Source organism: Setaria viridis, chromosome 5 (genome assembly GCF_005286985.2).
Source record: "Setaria viridis chromosome 5, Setaria_viridis_v4.0, whole genome shotgun sequence".
Classification (NCBI taxonomy): Eukaryota; Viridiplantae; Streptophyta; class Magnoliopsida; order Poales; family Poaceae; genus Setaria; species Setaria viridis.
Genome location: NC_048267.2, coordinates 2,226,469 through 2,248,333, shown reverse-complemented (window position 1 = coordinate 2,248,333; position 21,865 = coordinate 2,226,469). Strand labels below are relative to the sequence as shown.

The 21,865-nt window shown below is 45.6% G+C and overlaps 1 protein-coding gene and 2 long non-coding RNA genes across 5 annotated transcripts; 2 read left to right on the top strand and 1 right to left on the bottom strand.

The window, feature by feature from the left end:
* The first annotated feature begins 309 nt into the window (after positions 1–309).
* LOC117856750 (uncharacterized) lies at positions 310–2,690 on the top strand. The gene is made up of 2 exons (XR_004640653.2): positions 310–973; positions 1,077–2,690. It is a non-coding gene; the product is annotated as an uncharacterized lncRNA (long non-coding RNA).
* Positions 2,691–7,761: 5,071 nt separating this feature from the next.
* On the top strand, positions 7,762–13,176 carry LOC117854841 (uncharacterized). 2 transcript variants are annotated; one of them, XR_011898404.1, is made up of 2 exons: positions 7,762–8,529; positions 9,364–13,176. It is a non-coding gene; the product is annotated as an uncharacterized lncRNA (long non-coding RNA). The 2 variants fall into 2 exon arrangements; XR_004640385.2 differs by having other exon boundaries at positions 8,656–13,176.
* LOC117854840 (ABC transporter B family member 21) lies at positions 9,434–16,071 on the bottom strand. 2 transcript variants are annotated; one of them, XM_034737092.2, is made up of 11 exons: positions 15,905–16,071; positions 14,793–15,325; positions 14,310–14,707; positions 13,960–14,198; positions 12,651–13,176; positions 12,279–12,552; positions 11,350–12,185; positions 11,000–11,266; positions 10,552–10,815; positions 10,172–10,465; positions 9,434–10,057 (listed from the first exon to the last, which is right to left on the bottom strand). In XM_034737092.2, the coding sequence occupies exons 2-11, from the start codon at positions 15,160–15,162 to the stop codon at positions 9,704–9,706; spliced, it is 3,822 nt and encodes a 1,273-aa protein (XP_034592983.1). In that variant the 5' UTR covers positions 15,163–15,325; positions 15,905–16,071; the 3' UTR covers positions 9,434–9,703. The 2 variants fall into 2 exon arrangements, with proteins under 2 accessions (XP_034592983.1, XP_034592984.1); XM_034737093.2 differs by lacking the exon at positions 15,905–16,071 and adding an exon at positions 15,517–15,849.
* Positions 16,072–21,865: the final 5,794 nt, after the last annotated feature.

Genomic DNA, 21,865 nt, shown 5'->3' with positions numbered 1-21,865 from the left:
GGACTTTTTTGATGATTTGGCAAAGTAAATAAGAAAGAGAGTGAACCAGATAGATGAAATTACATGTACACATTTTCAACTTGTTGTGAGTCGTAGAATTATGTATTGGGCTTATGAAATATCAAAATTAAAATGATGGATTAGTGGAAGAAGTTTTATTGACGTAACACCTCTAGAAACATCAAAATAAAATTTTCTATTAGGATTGGTCCAACGAAAAAAAAACGGAGTTAGTAATAATCTAACCCTTGTTTGGAAGGGTCCGAAGGCTAGAGCCTACACGAGGCGCGCGCGATGGCAATTGGTAAACATGCAAACTTCCAAAGAAGAAAAGGAATCAGCCAACCAAGGCCTTTCCTCCGGTGGACACAAACCGCTCCTCACCTCTTCTACCCATAGAGGATCCAACAATCCGATGACGCATGCAATGACGCTAATTCCGGGCAGAGGGCGGGCAGCACAGGGTCTCCTCATACGACCCGGCTGTCACAGTCAAACAGCCAATGGCCTCCCGACACGTGCCCTCCATCCGACCCGTCCGAGTCGAACCGCCTCATCTACACCGTCCACTTCCCCCAGCCGGACGATAAATACATAGCTCCCCTACAATTATTCGCAAACCAACAAACCCTGGGCGGCTTGGCGCGCTCCCCTCCTGCACGCAACCTCTCCCCCTCCCTCCAGATCTAGAATCGCCATGAGCCCGTGCTCTTCCCCCACACGCAATCTGGAAATCCAAATCTCGCCGAGAACTTTCATCTCGTATCGACGAATCCGTTGGGCCCCTTAGCAGAACGGTGGGTTGATTTGTTTCGATTTGTGCGGAAAAACCCGTTTGTTTTCTTTTGCGCAGGCTCAGGTCTGATGGGTGGTTTGGGTTCGTTGCCGGTTGAATCGGGTTGCGACCACCTGGATCTGGATCTGCGCAAGGACGCTACGGATCCGCGTGCGCGGCGCTTTGGATCCTGCACCGGTTAGTCTTTGTCCCTAGGATTCTTGTGGTTTCGCGTTGGGGTTGTGGGTGTTCTCGCCGTCGCATCTGCTGATCTGACGCGTTGCTTTGTTTCGTCTTCCAGATCTGGCGGACCGCGGTGAACTTCCGTTCGGAGCGTGTTGGAGGCGGCGGCGGAGCTGACGGGTCGTGGCCACCAGCGGGATCTCTTCCTCTGTCTCCACCGCGCGGGATGATCTCTCTGTGCTGATAATTATTGGATGAATTTCGATAATTATTAGTAGATCTAAGAGATGTGAGCCGTGCCGCCTTGAAGAGGCGAGGTAAGGTTGAAGCATGTAAGATTTCGGCGTCGAGTCGGCGTGCGTTGAGGGCAGAAAAATGAGAAAAAGATGTGACTTCGAGAGAGGCCTTTGCCATGTTGGGTGCGCTCGCATGGCAGGCCACGGTAATAAAAAAATATTCTTGTGTCCGGGGGAGGAGATCGCACGGGGCTTGTTTTTTTGGCCCCGGGTTCTCTTCCCCCATGGTGTCCCTGTGCCTTTTGCTTCCCGTTCTCCCGTCGAGTCTGGAACTAGCATCTTCTATCGCCGCTGCAAAGACATGGAGCTACAGCGAAACTCACAAGGTACAATCGGTAATTTAATCTGCAATTCTATTTACGTTCTTATATTCCGTGCAAGTTCTGCGTTCTCGCGCACTACAGAAACAACCCCTAAACCCGTGTAAACATCCCATCCACTTCGCTCAGATCAGTTGCGAACTCAGTAAATTCGCCAGGCTCACTGGACCCACAAAAAACAAGTCAGCATAAGCAAAACCAGCACAAATCAAACTTGTGATGATGCGTCTACCATTTTTCAGCGCTCCTATGTTCTGTTCATCTGGTTGACTCCTTGTTTCTATTCCACTGTATTTATGATATTAGCTAACTTTTTGGTCTGTAATCAACTCGAGTTTCTCTTACGATGTCATTTCTCTCTTACCATATCTATATGCATTGCATATGTATTTCAATGATCACCGTATATTGATGGATTTGAGATGTTTACCATATATTGATGGAATTAGATTGTTTACCATATCGATGGATTTGGGACATACTTTATTTACTTGGCAAATTGTTTATTGAGCAATTGTAGAGCTTTAGAGGCTTTCCAAATTCCTGTACGATGGATTCTATTGATCGTGTTGAGAAAAGTGAACAAGGAGCTATTCTTGGCGGCTGTGATGATGGAACTGATGATGCTTTTACCCAAGCTGAAGATTTTGGCAAGTGAACAATCCGGTTGGTTATATTGCCTGGTGGTGTCTATTGTGCCCCAAAGTCCCCAGGTGTTTGTTGTTCTGTACTTAATCTCTTTGCTGGTTGTTAACTGCCTCAGTTTATTCTGCTTGTACGTATTCTTGGTTAATTCGATCAGGCAGTGAGTTCATCAATTAGAAGTTGAGCACTGGTTTTCCATGGAGGTTAGCTTGATTGCTGCAGATTGTAACAGAACTTGTCCATTTGATGGCACGCTGGAGTTGGTGACATGATTGAATTTCTAATAACAAGACCATTTGAAGGTGGTTGGTAAGTTGGTGACATTGATAGAGGTAGCTAGCCCTGGTGGCTTGGGTAATACCCGGCAAAGCTCGCCTTGTGGAGTAATTTGGCGTCTGTATTGTTAAAATGATAACTGTTAAAATGATAATTTGTCACGGCGGCTGTCTTTTGTAATTACAGCTGCTTAAATTGCACTTGCAATTGTAGGAGTACGCCAATTTTTTTTTTTGTTTAGTTCATTAGGGGCTGTTCAAATTAAATTAGCTGCAATTCTGTTTTTGGCTAATTCAGTTTGAACTACTGAATGAAGCTCAGTAACGTGATAAAATTAAATTAGCTGCGTTTGTTTAGATTATTTTTGTTTAGATTATTTCGTTTTTAGTATAGTGTCCGGGTTTTATATAATTATCGATTTGTAAAATCATTTTATTCTTGTAGCATGTAGCATTTCAGTTCATTTGAGTTGGTAATTACATGCATCTCTGATTTCGTAGACTTTTGATGCTACTTAGTGGAGCGCGAACTATACAGAGCAAAATACGTCTGAAGTAGCAGTAACTCGGTTTTTTAGCAACTCCTTTAGTAAGTTCTAGAGCACGTAAGGTTGCTGAGTGTAGCACTAACTGTTCAGAGCAAATTACGTCTGAAATAGCAGAAAGCGTAAGGTTGCTGAGTTTAGCACTAACTGTTGAGAGCAAAATACGTCTGAAATAGCAGAAACTTGTTTCTTGGTAGCTCCTTTAACTACGCAGGTAGGGATTGCCATACTAAATTGGAGTATGTTCACTGCATTTTGTGTCTAGATTTGTCTCGTAAAGATGCATATTATAGTATGTTCACTGAATTTAGTGTCTAGATTTGTCTCGTAAAGACGCATGCTAATAGGCCTATTTTGGTTGGAAGCAAATTATGAGTTGCATTTGTTTCAATTTAATGTATGATTCTAATTGAAGTGCTTATTTTCAAGATAATTTTTAAGTAAAAGTATATCTAGAAGATAGGGGGTGCTTTATAGAACTCGTTTGTTCGTCCTCGATCCGAAATGCGAATCTTTCCTCAGCACGGTGAGGTCCTCCATGGACTGCGAGCTCAGGCGCGCAGTCTAGGATGGAAGGTGGTTCAATTCCACCAAGGTTCTTTATAATGTAGCTCAAATTCGCTACTGGACTCAATTGTTTGCTCCTATCTTAAGAACTTGAGAATAAGCTAACTAATATTCTTTTTATAACGGATTTTAATTCTGAGGACAATGTTTTTCATTTGTCCTTTTCTTTTCATATTCATATTTATGTCCTTTTAGCAGACCTGACTCTTCATTCTTTCTCAGTAGTTATTTTACTTAATCTAAGGGTTTTCTTGATTCCATGAAGAGGATAGTTTTCAATTAGCTCATTTTTTCTAAACTGCATCGTATTCTAGGTGTACAACGATAGCAAATGGAAGCATGGGTAAGAACCGTGCTCATAGAGTTTGCAACTTAATAATGATGAATAGACGAGGGAGTAAAATGTATCGAAAAATATAAAAAATCTGTCCTTTTGGCAGACCTGACTTTTCCTCTCTTTCTCAGTTATTATTTTACTTAATCTAAGGGTTTTCTTGATTCCATGAAGAGGAGGGTTTACAATTAGCTCATTTTTTCTAAACTGCATCGTATTCTAGGTGTAAACCAAAAAAGGATATCAAATGGAAGCATGGGTAAGAACCGTGCTCATAGTGTTTGCAACTTAATAATGATGAACAGAGGAGCGAGTAAAATGTATCCAAAAATATGAGAAGTGGATGCTCATAGTGTTTGCAACTTAATAATGACTTCCCTCGTCTATTTACTTTATCAACCTAACCTCTAAATTAAATATTAATTTAGACTCAGTACTTCCTGAAATATTTCATTTGGTTCAATCTACGCCCTATTTAGATTTCTCTTTTTTATTTCTTGCGTACAAGTTAAGTTTTAATTTCAGATTTTGTCAGTTGTTGACTTATAACATAATGCTCTACGTTAGAAGAATACATTAGAAGTTTTCATAATTACTTTTTGCATAGTTTTGTATATCTAAGATCAATTTTGTATTAAATATTCCTAACTTATAAAAATAACCTTAAAAAATTCTTAGTATATTTTTTAACGTAAGGCATCATGTTTTGTATATGCTCACAAAATTTGAACTCAAAATTTAACTCATTAGGAAGTAGATTGGGCTAAATGAAATAGTTCAGAGGAGTAAAGTGAGCTAAAATTTTATTCAGGGGTTAAGCATATAAAGTGGACGGTTTTGTAGCAGCTTGCTCGTTGCTTTTTTGGCTTTCTATATTACGAGTGATCCCTCCGTGCTTTATTAATAAAACTTTTACTTCCCCTTTTCAAATTACTATTTGGTTTGGTTTTTCTAAATACATATCTTTTGATATGCATATCTAAGTATATATTAAAAGATGTGTATTAGAAAAGACAAATGAATAGTAATTTTGAACGGAGGGAGTAGTTATGAGTGAAAGAAAAATTCCTGCATTTTGTTGAGAAAAAAAAGACAGTTTTTCAGAGACTGAGCGCTCTGTTCTTTTGTTCCAAAGGTTGGAATGGAGGATTTTCACAGGAATTCGATTCCTCCTCCTTTTTTTTTATGTGGGACATACTTTCTGAGAATTTTGGAGGAAGGTAGCAAAATATTTACTTTCTCATGAAGAAAAGCGAGGTTGGGAATGGTTCTCGCTCATGCATCTTGCACTTAACTGACCCTGTTCACTTGAGAGATTGCAATCACCATTCACCACTAAAAACGTAAATTTTCCCTATGCCATTTAAAACTAATAATCCCTCCGCATACATTATTATTTCATATTTCATTATTGGTTTATATATTTGAAGAAAATAGGAGGGCTTGTGCTCCTGTAAGTGGATTTATGACAAAATAAGTCAACCTTTTTTTTTGCGAAAAAAAAGTTGATCTTGACAAGTTACAAATGAAAAATTAGTCGTGAAGTGGATAAATATCAAAATGACTTAAATTTTAATGCTATAAACAACAAAGTTACCAACCTCTGTTTCAGTTTACTTGTAACTGTCTTTTACGGTAGCAAATTTGACCGTGTGTTTTTTCCCTACAAATATTTGAAGGTAGACAATATTTGTATAGTATATTTCATGACAAATCTAATAATATGAAAGTTTTAAGTGTTTATGATATTTTGCTGAGAAAAAACAAGCAGTCAAAATTGCTACAGTAAAAGGGTAGTGACAAGTAAACGGAAACGGAGGTCAGTATGATCATCCAGCTATTTCAAATACTTTAGGAGCTCTAGGTGCTCCAATGAGTGAACCATGACAAAATAAGTTGATCTCGACAAAGTTACAAATGAAAAATCAATAACGAATGAGATTTAGTTACCAGATGACTTTAAATTTAAAAGTCAATTATGAATGAGATTTAGATACAAAATGAAAAATCAATTATGAATGAATTTATATATCTCAGCAAAAGTTGCAATTTTCATACAAAACTTGTCTCCATTCAATTTCATATGAAAAAGATATAAATTTTCAAAATGAAACTACAAATTTAGAACGAATCTATTGTTGGTGAAGGTTCTTATGCAAGAATAGAATCGATTATATAAATATGAGATTATCACAATCTTTTGTTGTATAAAACTGATTATCATAATGCCATTTACATAATCAGTTATTGTATCCTAATTCTAAATTTAACATGGCACTTCAACAAAAATCAATTGTGTTTTCTTAATCGACTTTACAAGCCAATTTTACATTGGTGAGAGCGTGCACACCATTTTCTCTACGTGCGCAATCTTAGTAGGTTCCATGGATGTGGAATATAGTCAGTAAACTTGAAAAAGAAAAAGGTCATCTATGACCCTAAAAAATTTATCATCATTTTTGTACAACACATTCATCTCAAACATTGTTTTACCACCGAGTATGCATACGTGGTTGTCTTTTTGAAAACACTGAGGACAGTTGCACCTCACAATGGTTGTAATCTCTCGAGGAAAAAGTCTACATACCCCCAACGTATTAATGGTCAACTACATCACCCCCTCAACTATAAAATTGGATTTCTAACCCCCTTAACTTTGCAAAACCATTTAAATGCTCCCTAAGATGGTTTTGCATCTCTAGCATTTTTAGAGGTGGTTTTGCTACCGTGATGACTGACATGGGCCACAATGTGGCAATGGCTCAAATGTCAGGCTGTGTACACATTATTTCTCCTCTTTCTCTCTCTCTCTCTCTCTCTCCCTATTGAGCCTGGACCCATGTGTCACGTCTTTTCCCAACCTTTTTCCTCTCTCCCCTGCCCCTGCACGCCTTACCATCGGGAAGCAGACCCTATCCCAGCCCAAGCCTTGCTCGCCTCGCCGCCAAAGCAGGCCTCCGTCCCGACCCCGAGCCCCATGCGTCGAGCTATTGGATGGTGGCCAACCTATCCTGACCCAAGCCCCCGTACGCCTTGCCGCCACGAGGAAGTCCTCATCCCAACCTCGATTGCACCTCACTGTCGGGAGAAGGCCCTTGTCCCGACCCACAGCCCCACGGGCCACGTCTGGCGTTGGTAACCTCCGAGGGGTGTGGGCTGTGTTCACACAGCGGCGAAGGCAGCCTTCGCCGCGATGAAGAGAAACCAAATCCAAGAGCGCATCATAGGGAGGCAAGAACAGTGAGCTCCGCGTGATCGGGTCTGGCGTAGGAAGAGCGCCTCTGACGGCCGGGTGCGAAGTGATGCTTGCGCAAGCGGAGGCGTAGGAGCAGAGGCGTGCCAGAGGACCAGTAGGGAACGAGAAGCTAGTAGAGAAAGAAGATGAAGATGAAAGACCAACATGTGGGCTCCACATGTAAGTGATCCAAATCAGCAAGATAATCCACCTCTGCACGGCAGCGAGGCAAAACCATCCTAGGAGGTCATTTAAATGGTTTAATCCGATTTTATATGTAAGGGGTGATGTAGCCAACCCTTGATACATTGGGTGGGAGTGGGTATGCAGACTTTTTTCAATCTCTCAAGAGATGCGAGGATAATTATATGTGATTTGTCATTTGGCATATGAATTGGACGTAGCTACGAGTTGAACTCAATACGGTGTTCATTTTTTTTTAATTTTAGTGGTAGGTGTGTCTACGGTGAATCGGTGACTATTAATATCAATATCTACATGCTCCGTGTTTTGAAGGTATTCATTGTTGTAGTGTATATGTGTGGGTGCTCAAAGCGTGCATATGCAGCTACGTTTCATTGTATTATGTTACGAATTTTTTTAAGAGACGTGAGGCCGCTTGTTTGAATTGCAGGCTGGTTCAACCGGGCAAGATGATACTAGTAGTAGAATATCCACTCCATCCAGCGACCGGCCGTTGCAACTTGCAGCAACCAGTAACCAATGGCGCAGTCTTCATCTGGTGCAACGTCCAACCCACCGAATCCGCTGTCACAAAGTCAAAACTACTCCGCCATCTCATTTGCTTCGATCGAACAAGCCGGAAATGTCAACGCTCCTCGGTACGAGCACAATTTTTAGCCCAACTCCATCAATTGCCGTCGCTCACCGAGGGGAGAGAAGGATGGAGATATCCTAGGCAACGCTGCGCTGGTCTTCGTCAGGCTCTCCGGAAGTTAGGCTCTCCGGACTTCCGGAGAACCGGATGCCGGTGATCGCCGGAGCACGGCGAGGGTGGGATCTGGTGGTCGTAACCTGGCGGCAAAGCCTTCCGCCCGCCGCGCCGTCGATGAGGTTTTTGCTCTGCTTTGTTCCTCAGCTTTCGCCTGCGGTTTCATGATTCCATGGCAAATTGGCAACCGAGAAGAGATACGCTGCTAGCGCTTGTGCCTTAGGCCGGAAAGGGAGACGCGAAGTCATTTTTCCCGTTGGTCCACCGGCGGCAATCGACTTCGGGCGGCTTTGATCCACCCTCCCTCCGTCGACAGGACCGAGCTGCAGAAGGGAAATTAGGAACGCCTTCACTTTCAGAAGTTCAGAGCCATTCCCTGCCGCGTTCATCCTTATGCTTCAGGTCAGTTTAAATCTGCTGAAGAATTAGCACTTCAGGTTTTCACTAGGGAGAGCTAATTCTCCTTTTAACTTGCTGACGATCTCTGTTATTTTCTCCTACTGTCCTGTGGAATCTTACTCTCTACAGGGGCAGATGATCCATTCAAATTGTTGGTTATCAGATTCGTTCTACACCTTTCTACTGTCCACTTGGAAACTGAAATGGCTAGAGTAATTTTCTTTTTGCCAACATTTTACCAAAAACAATTCTTGTGTTCTTTTGCCCGGGCAAAGGAATAGATGTTTTTTCTGTTATTAGTATGCCACCAAGTCGAAATCCATTTAATATCAATCTACATGGCATTCAGAAAATATAGTTCAGAGTCACTCGTTGATTTCGACACCCTTGAGTATTTGTGTTTCCGTGGTATTATTTCTTCTTTACATCAAAATAATCCAAGTTGCAGGCTTGCAGCCTCTACAGCTTTAAGCAGGCTCCCATGAAACTTATGCTCCCCCTGAAGCCATTCTTCAGCATTTCAGCTCAGCCTTTCAGCCATATGGTTAATCATTTCAGTGTTACATACTTCATTGATTGAATTTTGCCTTTTTCTTAATTTGCTTTCCACTTGATTTCTAGTTATGAGTAATGATAAAGAAACTTTCATAATGAGATCGAACCTTTTCCTGAACTGCAGCCATATGGTTAATCATTTCAGTGTTACATACTTCATTGATTGAATTTTGCCTTTTTCTTAATTTGCTTTCCACTTGATTTCTAGTTATGAGTAATGATAAAGAAATTTTCATAATGAGATCGAACCTTTTCCTGAACTGCTCTTTCTGTCCTGAGCAGGCCCCTATCATTAGTTTCTTGAAGACTAAAAGAGCGCTGCCATACAACGGAAAACAAGAGCAGGAACATCTGAGGTAATTTCATAACCATCATCTATTTGGCTTCTATGTTCGAGACTACATATACATATGTTTATAAATTAAAATTTTATCTTAAGGGCCAACTCGTTGCATTTACATTTGGTCCTTGCTGTTTGTAACATTTTACCGCTTAGGTATAAGCAATTATGTATGTCATCAATAGAGGAACAGAGGCTAGCACCTGACTTGCTACACAGGTTGTGCCAGCTCTGCTCATATATGTTTCCGCAGACGATTGCAGGAATCCATACTACCACCCGCTATGAAGAGGCTGCCGAGTGAAGGGCGACGAGGGACGCGTATGCCCCATCCTTGATGTTTATCAAGGCATCGTGCTTTCCCTTCTCAATGATCACCCCATTCCTCACGACCGCGATCAAATCTGCGTTTTGTATTGTTGATAGACGGTGAGCAACGATCACCGTTGTCCGGTTCACCATAACCCTATCAAGAGCGTCCTGGACGACCCGCTCGGATTCAGCATCCAGTGCGCTGGTTGCTTCGTCCAGCAACAGGATCCTCGGGTCCTTCACGATTGCGCGGGCGATCGCCACACGCTGTTTCTGCCCTCCTGACAACTGAGCTCCACGCTCTCCAACCATTGTGTCATACCCCTACATTTTTCAGGTAACAAACACTTCTGTCAGCAACAGTTTTTGGTGCTTGATTGATTGCATACAAAAGCCACATATAATATTTGTTGACAAAATCAGATGAAAGAAACTAACCTGGAGCGCCGAACTGATAAATTTGTGAGCATTTGCCAATTCTGCAGCAGCTATGATCTCAGATTCTGTTGCTTGTCCATCTTTTCCATAGGCAATGTTTGCCCTTATCGTGTCATTAAACAAAGCTGGTTCCTGACTAACCAGGCCCATTTGTTGCCTTAGCCACCTTAGCTGAAACTTCTGTATGTCCACTCCATCAAGTAGTATATGGCCTACATCTGGGTCATAGAATCTCTGAAGCAATGAAATTGCTGTTGATTTGCCGCTACCACTCTCTCCGACAAGTGCAACAGTCTGAAAACAAATACTAGAACTGTTATGATCTGGTAACCATAAACATTGTTGACTCCTACAGGATTTATAGGTTAAGGGTCACTTGCCTTTCCAGCATGAATTGTCAAGCAGAGGTCCCGGAAAATCTGAACATCTGGCCTGGTAGGATATTTGAAGCTAACATGCTGGAATTCTATATTTCCTCGCAGCGTCTCAACAGTCACTCCTGCATCCTCACTTGGGTCTATCCTTGATTTTCGGTCTACAATTGCAAATATAGAAGATGCAGCTGATTTTGCTTTGGAAGAATCCGATGTAAGGGTACTTGATTGTGACACTCCAATTGCCGCCATTGCAAGAGCTAGAAAAACCTGCATATAGATGGCCAAATTATTAGAGCTCTTCACTGGAAAGCTACATGATACTCACTCCTAACCACCTTCTTTTTTTTTAAGAAAAAAGAGAGAATCCAAATCATGTTGCTTTGACTTCACATTTATGTAGTCCTGTCAAACGAAAGCCAGCATTTTATCAGTGCTACCCTAGAGTACTTACCCTGAAAACTTTAGGAAAGGTTGTCTTCCTGTCTTCAACAAGCCGAGCACCAGCATAAAAGCTAGCAGCATATACCCCAAATAGCAAGAAAAAGGAAACACCAAAACCGATTCCACTTATAATCCCTGTCCTGATTCCTGTTCTTAGGGGGCCTTCGCATTTCTTCTTGTACAAATCCATGACCTTCTCTTCGGCTGAAAATGAGGCTACTGTTCTTATGCTGCTTACTGCATCATTAGCCACTTGGCTCGCCTCCTCATACATCATCTGCATTCACAAATAACTTAATGAAGTTTGATGCAAGAAACGATAAATCTAAGGCATAGGCAGTTCGGTATTATAGAACAAACCTTGGCATCTGCACTGAAACCCTGAATAAACTTCATCTGGATCCATCCATTTAGGCCAATGAGTGGTATTAAAGCTAATATGATGAGGGATAGCTCCCAGTTTGATACAAAAGCAATTACCAAACCGGCAACTAATGTTGAGGAGTTTTGCACAACCAATTGAAGCGCATCTCCCACGAGTCCTCTAACTTTCGCTGCGTCAGCTGACAGCCTTGCCCCAATTGCTCCACTTGAGTTTTCTGGGTGATCAAACCATTCGATCTCCATATTTACCACCTTCTCAAATGTCATCAGTCGGATCCTTCTAATCAACCTGCACCCGGCTACAGAGAAAAGGTACGAACTGACAGGGAGTGACAAGAAGTACACTGCACCAAACACCAAGAACATGGAAGACCAGAACTGTGAATCCTTCCTTAGGAGATGCGGAGGCTCGTAGAATGCTTTGATCACATTCGACAAGAGTATCGAAAAGATTGGGAAGATAACTCCACTGATAACCGAGGCAATGGAACCTAGGATGAGCACCGGAATCTCTGGCTTGTTAAGAGATGCAAGCCGGCTGAGAGGCACTTCTTGTGGCATCTCGTCACATAGTTTGTTAGATGAACCATCCTGAATGTCAATCCCAAGAGGCATACCAAATGGTACCGAGAATGAATGGTGACTACTGTTATCACGGGATGACCTCCTGCTAGCTGATTTATTTATTGACATTTGTTTGCCTGAACGAGCATTGGAATCACCCTTCCGATTGTCCTGCCGGTTTGCTTCCTGTAGCCTTATCAGCTGGCTATAAGCTCCTTCTGGATCTCTTAGAAGCTCATTGTGTGGTCCTGGTTCAAAATATTAATTGGTTAAGCAAAGATGCAATGGGCAAATAAAGACCGGCAAACGATGATTTAGATACTGATGTCGCATAAATATACCTTTTTCGACCAGTGTTCCTTGATGAATGACAGCAATGGTATCAGCATTTCTAACAGTGCTCAGGCGGTGTGCAACTATGACAGTCGTCCTGTTTGTCATGATCCTGTCAAGAGCTTCCTGCACGACCCTTTCAGACTCCGCATCCAGAGCGCTTGTAGCTTCATCTAATAGTAGGATTCTTGGGTCTTTCAGAATAGCCCTTGCAATGGCAATTCTTTGCTTCTGTCCACCAGAAAGCTGTGTCCCATGCTCACCAACCGATGTATCAAAACCCTGTGAAACATCAGAAACAGAAGATATCTCAATGCATGCTGCATAACTATCCGAACCACTGAGAAACGTAAAACTTGCTGCAATAACAGCATTCTGACCTGAGGCATTTTATCTATGAATTTGGCAGCGTTGGCAAGCTCAGCAGCAGCTCTAATTTCCTGATCCGTTGCATTGTCTTTGCCATAAGCTATGTTCTCCTTTATGCTGGCAGCAAAAAGGACTGGCTCCTGGCTGACAAGGCCAATTTTGCTTCTGATCCACCTTAACTGGAACTCCTTGAGGTTCACACCATCTATCAGAACATCGCCAAGCTGAGGATCGTAAAACCGTTCAATTAGGCTGATGACCGTGGATTTACCACTCCCACTCTGGCCTACCAGTGCAATTGTCATGCCACTAGGTATGGTGAGGGAGAAACCCTTGAATATTTGCTCATCAGGCCTTGTCGGATAGGAGAAATAGACATCCCTAAACTCGATATCTCCTCGGATATCCTCCAGCTTCCTTCCTGTGGTGCTGTACGCGTCTATCTCCGGTGTTCTGTTTATCGTCTCAAACATTTTGTAAGCAGCGGCTTGCCCACCTGCAAATGCTTTCATGCTTGGCGATGCTTGACCTAGAGCTCTGGTGAATATGGTAAAAGAATGTCAGGTCACGAATGAGGCATCAGTTTGCTTGAAATATTAACTGAAGAACACTCAGGGAATTATCTCCTGAAAGAGACAACCAGCCCCCCTCCAAAAAGAACAGATAGCAGTACATGAATCAGTATATATTCTCAACAGCTGAAACCTACTTGTTTTAAGCAGTAATGGATTTTGCACATTTAGGAGTAGTTTTTTCAGGTTCAGTGGATGCCATCTTTTTTTTGTTGAACGAGAAAAGTATAATTGGGTTGGCCTTTTGTGTTCTGTTGAACCTGCTGGTAGGAGTTGTTAGTTAGGTACCAGTCCAATATGCTACTAACTTTAAAGAGAAGGGACAGGGTCCATGAGTGGCTTCCTATTAGTGAACCAGTCAACCTGCCCAAGTCTGTTAAGCAATTTGCCCACGATACCAAGGTGGTCTCATTGTCTGCAAAGGCACGTATGGCGACCTAACCCGTGCAAATCACCATAAACATGAAAGCTTTATTTGTTGCAACCTCCCCTTGCACTAACAGCTTGCAAGTACGGATGATGAACAAAGTTGTTAACATCCTCCTCCGTTAGCTAGATCATGCCTCAACTACCAAATGCAGTAGTTTCAGATATTCCCCGGGATTGTGTACCAAGAAAATGACTGAACTACAGAACCTACTATTGAACTTGAAACAGAGGAAGCTAATTTCAGTTACTACTGATGTCACTGGTGTGGACTAGAAAGATAACTGAATCATAAGCAGCTTAGAGATGGATGTGGACTTACAAAGAACCGGTGAGGACTGCAAAGATCACATTCATGACCTTGGCTCCGGTGTAACCCTTCTCCAGAATCAGCTTGGCACCGTACCAAATCCCTAGCGAGTAGCCGCAGAAGAGGAGCACCATGACCGTGCCCATCCCGAGCCCCGCGGCGAGGCCCTCCCGGACGCCGGACTTGTACGCACTCTTCAGGGACTTGTTGTACTTCTCCACCGCCCGTTTCTCGCCGGTGAAAGACGCAACCTGCAGCAGCGCTCGTCAGCCATGGTCACATCACATCACCATCGATCTGTTGGGGCGGTTTCAGGGTCATGTGTGTATGTGGGGATGGATTCGCTTCGGTTGTGCGCTCACCGTTCTGATGGACCCGATGGTCTGCTCCACCACCACCGACGACTCCGCGTAGGCCGCCTGGCCCAGGGACGCCATCTTGGCGACGACGTTGGACATGACGGCTCCCGCCAAGACGAGCGGCGGGATGGTCGCCATCATGACCAGCGTGAGCAGCCAGCCCTGGGCGAAGGCGACGATGAAGCCGCCGAAGAAGGTAACCACCAGCTGGATGAACTTGCCGACCTTCTCGCCCATGGCGTCCTGGATGAGGACCGTGTCGCCGGACATCCGGCCCACGACCTCGCCGGTGCTGGTGTACTTGTCGAAGAAGGCGATCTCCTGGCGCAGGATGGTCTTGAGGTACAGGTTCCGTATCCGCGCCGCCTGCCGCTCGCCGGTGATCATCCAGCACGTTACCTCTGCTCGGGGCGAGACAACAAGGCTTTAGTCTGCGTGCTCAGTGGGCTGGCTCCTCGCGCGGCGCGACAGAGGAATTGGACTTACGGACGAAGGAAGCGACGGCGGAGGCGATGGCGAGGTAGATGAACTGGAGAGAGACGTTGGAGACCCGGTTGACGACGTCGTGGATGCTCATCGCGCCGCCGAAGGCGTCGATGAGGTTGCCGAAGAGCACGGTCATGAAGGGCATCGCGGCGCCGTTGGCCACGGCCCCGAGCGCGCCCAGCAGCATCAGCTCCACGTCCGTGGAGTCCGCGAACGCGAACAGCCTGTGGAACGGCACCCGCGTCGCTGTCGCCGCCGCCGCGTGCCCCTTGCCGCCATTGCCCGTGCCCTGGCTCTGAGCCGAGGCGCCGGCGGCCCCTGCATCGGACGGCGAGGCGCTCGCCTCGGCGGGTCTCCAGGACTCCGGCATGGCCGCCGCCGCAGCCGCGTTCTTCAAGATTCGCAGCCCCGCGCTCACGAATCCCCCTGCTGCTGCTAGAGATTGGGCAGGACGCGCAGTGTGGCGCTGCTCTGCTCGTCCGGTGGTTGCCTGCCTCCTAGCTCCTGCTGCATACCAGCAGCGCCTCACTCACCTGCCACGGCCCAATAATTGCACACACATTCATCAGCGGATCCATCTCAGTGCCGCACAGCTAAAAAGCAGGCGGGTAGAATCTCGGGAGCAAACACGCACAAGAACAGATAACAAGGTAACAGCAGAAACAGCGAATCTGAATCTACAATCTCCCTAGCTAGTAGCTACCGATGAGGAAGACGAGGGTACCCGAGCAAGACGATCGATTTGGGAGCCGGAGCAGATGGGATAAAGGAGGTGCAGGTGGGAGATAAGAGTTTGGATGCGAACTTGCGAAGAAGCGGCGGCAGCTGGTTGGAGAAGGAACAAACCGCGCAGGGAAAAAAGTTGGCAGCTTTCGCACTTGCCGCCGGACGCGGACGCAGAGGCCAGCAGTCCAGCACCACACCACCGGGCAAAGGGAAAAGCAAAGCTTGGAAGAAAGAGAGAGAGAGAGAGAGAGAGAGAGAGGTGGGCGCGTAGTGATTAAAGCTAGGAGACAGCAGTGGCGCGGCGCTGCGGTGGTGCTGGTATCCATGGCGGGGGCGAGCAAATAAAAATGTGGAGGCGAGGCTCACACGCTCCACCAAAAACTCACCATGGCAGCGAGCAGCGCACAGGAATAAGCATCCGTCCCGTCCGTCTCCGTCCGCGTCTCCCTCCCAGTGGCAGCGCTCGCTCTCCTCTCAAATCTCCCGACTCCAACCCGAACCGGTGGCTGTAATGGCTGGCTGGACGCCGGGTATTTATAGCTGTGGGGCTTTCCCTTCGCTAATCAGAATTCAGATCGATGACACACTATCACGCCTTCGTCTATATTTTTTTCCTCTTGATAGAGGAGAAGAGGAGGGGTCAGTCGCACACGCTGTCAAGAAAGCACCCTGGATATATAGAATAGAATACCCGCTCTTTTTAGAACCTTTAACATGAGTGGTAGTGGCACACAGGAAGGAAGTATTATAACGCCGGAGAATGATAACTCCACGTTTGAATAATCGGGTGATCATGCCCAATAACTGAGGCACTGTTTATCAGTTATCGCAGCACAGTCGTGTACCAGCATCAGCATTGACGCCACTTAGAGCAACCTCGTTGATTAGCATAATCGGTTAGTGTGGCTTGGGTTCGTTCAGTACTGCGAGATACGGTGGCCGGCAGTAATTGCGAGCCGTACCGCGGCACTGTTTGTCTCCCCCCTCTCTCCGCACTCTTTATAGATAGATTGGGAGGACCGACAGGTGATGGGATATCTTGCATTGGTTAGGCAATCTGTGGCTGACGCAGATGTCGTGAGATCACGTGGCCGGACGGCATCTCCCACAGTCCCACATGACATGGAGGATGGAGCCTAATATGTCGACCCTATCCGACGTTGCTTGTTTATTGGAAGTAGTATATCTCATCAGCCGCTAATGACCACGGTTCGTGCTAGGTACCGTACACCAGTCAACAGCCATGCTCGCTGTGTGTGCGCGCTTCGCCGGCCCACGGTACGTACACTGCATGGCGCGCGCGCGTGTGGTCGGCCACGGCCAGCGCGGCAAGCCGGCAATGGGCCTCCGCCCTCCGGTGGCTACATCCCGGCTCGGCCGTACCACTCACCTGCGGCCACAGTAATAGCCCAACCGGTTAGGTGTAGGTCAACCCGGCCGTAAACCAGCTGGAGGGTGCTCGGTACTCGGTGCTAAATTTTAGCATTGTCACATCGCATATTCAGATGCTAATTAGGATAACTAAACATGAACTAATTATAAAATTAATTGTAGAACTCCTGGGCTAATTCGCGAGACGAATCTATTAAGCCTAATTAATTCATCATTAACAAATGGTTACCGTAGCCCCACATTATCAAATCATGAACTAATTAGGCTTAATAGATTCGTCTCGCGAATTAGACTCCATCTGTGCAATTAGTTTTATAATTAGTTTAATTTAATACTTCTAATTAGTATCAAACATCCGATATGATAGGTGCTAACTGTAACGGGTGGTATCAAACACCCCCTCGTTGGACTGGCTCACCAGTCACCACGGGGAGCCTGCTGCCTGCCTGCCCGTGACATTTTGCGAATTTTCCGATGCATTGGACTAGTCGCCTGCCTGCCTGCCGTGCCGCCCATGATGGGAGGGAGGGAGGGACCTGTACTGTTTGCGCCACCGGCGCGGCGGTGGCCTCGGCCCCTCTCCGTCAGGCGTCAGGCACTCAGGCGGTGGAAGAAGCATGGGCACATGCGGGGACGCGACGCCCGCGCGCGTTGCTCCAACGCTCCTGGCCTCCTGCTGGTTGGAGTTTTGCTTCCGGGTCACGCACCCACGGACCCCTGTCCTGTCTCCGCCTCGCCCCGCCGCGGCTTCATTCCACCCACCGCGCGCGGCACCCGCGGCCAAGGCGGGCGCAGCAGGACTCGCGAGCCGCGCGGTGGCGATGGGTTTCGATCGATCGCACGCCGCGGTGTAGAGGGGATACATGGACGTGGCGCGCGTTCCTGGGGGAGATGGGCTTGGCTTTCGGCCGGGGTTCCGCGAACCCAGCCTACCTTTTGAGAAGCCGACACCATTCGGCATTCGCCCCGCGGACGGACGCAGTGCCATGGTCCACACCGGCTTTCTCCTTCCATCATACTCCTTCTCGTGGGCACGCACGCAGCCAGAGCCAGGTCTACATCTGTGGCAGCACACATGGAATTCGGCCACGCATGAGCAAAGGAAAGCGACAATGGAGATGGAGACCCACAGAGGCAATGGACCGCAAAGCCACCGCCGCCGCCTCCTGCTCGTGCATATGCATGCATGGATCCATGCCGCTTTCTCTTTCTCTCTTTCCTTTGAAACCGAGCAACCGTTCGAACGAACCAACCGATATGATAGTACCAGCAAGCAGCAGGTCAAGACCTTCTTTCAGGTACCTGCTGAATACACAGGGTCCGCGCTCCGGTCACTGTACTCTCTCTTCCCAGCTGAAAGTCTGATGAAACTTGCTGCAGCTGGCCTGTTGCGCACTGTGGCATGGCATATCGTCGCCAACTTAATATTCGAGACACGCGCATGCATGTTCCTCGTTTACTTGGCCTCCAAACCCAGATTCTTCGGCCAGGAGGATAGGGCACCGGAGTTTGCATCAGCCCTCAGAGTGGGTGGTCAACTAAAAGGTAAGAAAGAAGCACTTACTTTCTTTTTCTAAAAAACGAAAAGAAAACAAAGAAGTACTTAAACCAGCATTTTTTTACCTGCAAAAAGTGTACACAAAAAGAGTAAAAAAAGCAAACATGATAGGATCAGTATAAGTATATAAAATGCCAGCATATCCGCATGTTTTTCTTTAATTGGTGGGTGTGCTAGCTCCCCATTATTTCACATACCATCACTTCATGTCAGCTTGTTTATTTTTAAGCTCTTATCATACACTTGTACTATAGCAAACTAGATCGCTCTGTATATGACTCTCGATCAGAAAGTGTTCACATTACAAATAATTGTATATCGCCGTCGGGGGAAAAAAAAGGAAAGGAATATATAACAACTATCTAAGGGTTTGTTAGGCGATCCTCTATCTCGCCATTATTTTGGGACAGCTCGAATGGTGTCCTCGCCTTTCTCGCGCTCTCCATCCTTGTCTCGGAATTGGGTCTCTTTGTTGCGATGGATTAGCTAACTCAATCATCCCCTGCAAAAGTCGCTGCTAGCTGCTGCAGATGCACGCTCGAAAAGTCCATGCACGCACGCGCGCGCATCCTTCTTCACCAACGGAAACGAAAATTCCGAACTGGACCACACACACCTAAACCCTGTCACATCGAATATTTAGATACTAATTAAAAGTAGTAAACATAGACTATTTACAAAACTCATTGCATAGATAGAGGCTAAACAGCGAGATAAATCTATTAAGCCTAATTAGTCCATAATTTGACAATGTGCTGCTACAGTAACCATTTGCTAATGATAGATTAATTAGACTTAATAGATTCGTCTCGCCTTTTAGCTCAGGATCCTTCTAATTAGTCTCTATCTTGTAATTAGTTTTAGAATTAACTCATATGTAGTCCTTCTAATTAGTCTTTGAATATTCAATATGACACGGACTAAACTTTAGCTTAGGATCCAAACACCCTGAAAATCTTGTCAAACTGTCATTCATTCGCAAATCGCGTCCCGGCCTCTGAAAAATATCGAGTTTTGCTTTTGACAACGTGACGCCTGGCGGCGACCTTATCCGACCCACGTCCATGTCATCTCTCATCACTTGGACGACCCCTATTGTATATTCCCTGCGCAATGATAGGAAACGCGATGCCGATGGGATGCCGAGTTATTCCACTCACCTGCTTCCTACCCCGGTCAATGGCGTCCGACTTGTGTGTAGCGCAGCGTACTAGTACACAAAGATACAAAATTCTTTGTATATTTTTCAGAAGATCAACTTGCGCCTGTCGTTGCAGTGTGGACGTGCCACATTATGAAGCGTGACGCGATCGTTAGGTACGTGACGACGGGCGTGTCAGCGGCAACTTGTGATCCGGGGCTGCCAGCACCACGCGATTTTGATCCGAATGCGTCCGGCCGGATGAAACATCCATCGAACCGGTGTGCGTCTTTTCGAATTCAAGCAGGAGCAACACGGCAAATGCGTGCGTGCAATTTTATTTTAAACACACGAATTCGCGTCGATTTTGGTGGTGGAGCGTGCACCGGAAACCTTAGTTGCCCTTTTCTGAAGGCAACAGCCAGAGCTGGCCTGGCCCCTGCAGCGCATCATCCCATTTGCGTGCCTTCTTTAAAACATGTACGGGCCCATGGAGGCGTGGAGCCTGCCAATGACAGCGGGTCCGGCAAACCACGGGGGACCCACGGGCCATAGTGGACGGGATCCACGTGAGTGGCGCCTTTTCACTTTCATCGTTGGTGAAACAGGGGAGGAGAGCCGCCAGCCCGGCCCGGCCGCGCAAAGGTGGTGTGCGCATGTGAGAGGCCACTTGCGGGGCAGCCGCCGTACATGCTGGTGTTGCTGCCGTAGTGCCGTCCCCTGCCTGAAACGTGAGGAAAATTTGCGCGTCCGAGCTCATTTTATACCGCAAAAGCAGTGAAAAAAGGGAGCGTTTTTGGTAGTCCGCCACCACCACCATCGACAGGCGCATCTAATCGTGGTCGCGGCTGACGCCTGAATCCTGATGGGCTCGATCGAAGGATGCCCACCCGACCTAACTGCCCAGCACAACCGTCAGGATAAGCAATATCCTGACCTGCTCCTCCACTATCTACCTAGTGGTAAGATATTTCTTATAGTTTTTGCTTGCTCTTACTACTGTAGCGGTGGAGGGCGGTCGACTTGTGGTTGCTGGTGGAGACCGGAGCGTGTCTATCTATGTTCGGAGCTTATTGGACGGGGAAATCCGCTGAGGCAATTGGTGACCTGGATTAGAGATCTATATCACGAGCACCCGCATCATTTTCGCTTCAGGTATCACGTGCGGTTTGCAACAGATCTAAATTGCATCTCGAAAAGTAAGAGGGCAATCAAGAGCGGTTCCTTGAGTGTTACACTTGGAGCCTTCCTCTCCGTCGTCAAGCAGATTGCGCACAACTTTACCGTAGCATGTCATCCGTCACATCCTACTTCGTATTTAACCTTCTTGTTGTCTTGCTCTGCAAGCTAAGTTATTTTTAACTTAATTAACCTAGATAGACATAAGCTCTCCGTAAACTTTTCGTGCATGGAGAAAAAGCGAGTCTCATTCATAGCACGTATTGCGGACCACATCGCGTGCTCAAAAGAATTGTGTGCTTATTAGCCCCAAGAAAATACCTAAGTTTTTAGCAAAACTAATCATACACATAAACAGGGCGTTACATAAAAAAAGGTGTGGTTTACCTCCGTTTTCTAATTCTAAGTCATTTTAATCTTATCCTAAGTCAAAATTACATATAATATCAAATAAATACATGACTAGTATAATACTTGGTGTATATAATTAAATTTGTTTGAGAAGTAATTTGTCTTTTATAATAGACTCATGTTGTAGTTCCTCCCTAATCTACTTTTTGTTATTTCTGTTTATAGACATTGGGTCGGAATGCCCTTCGCTCTCTGTATGTTATGTATATTTGTGCTTTTTTTTTTATCAAAGACAGAGAAGTTGGACTTAGGACAAATCTGGAACAGCTTATAATTTGAAAATTTGAAATGGTTGGAGTAGTCTTTAGGGTTAATATTCTTACAATATCTTTCACGCTGACCTGTTTCCCTCTCTAAAATAGGAAGACTATGGGCCTGTTTGGATACTAGGGGTTAAAGTTTAGCCCTTGTCATATCGAATTTTTGGATGCTAATTAGAAGGACTAAACATGAGCTAATTATAAAACTAATTGCATAGGCCCTGGACTAACACGAGACGAATCTATTAAGCCTAATTAATCCATCATTAGAAAATGGTTACTGTAGCACCATATTGTTAAATCATGGACTAATTAGGCTTAGGGGGTGTTTGGATACGAGGTGCTAAACTTTAGCAGGGTCACATTGGATGTTCGGATGCTAATTACGAGGACTAAACATGAGCTA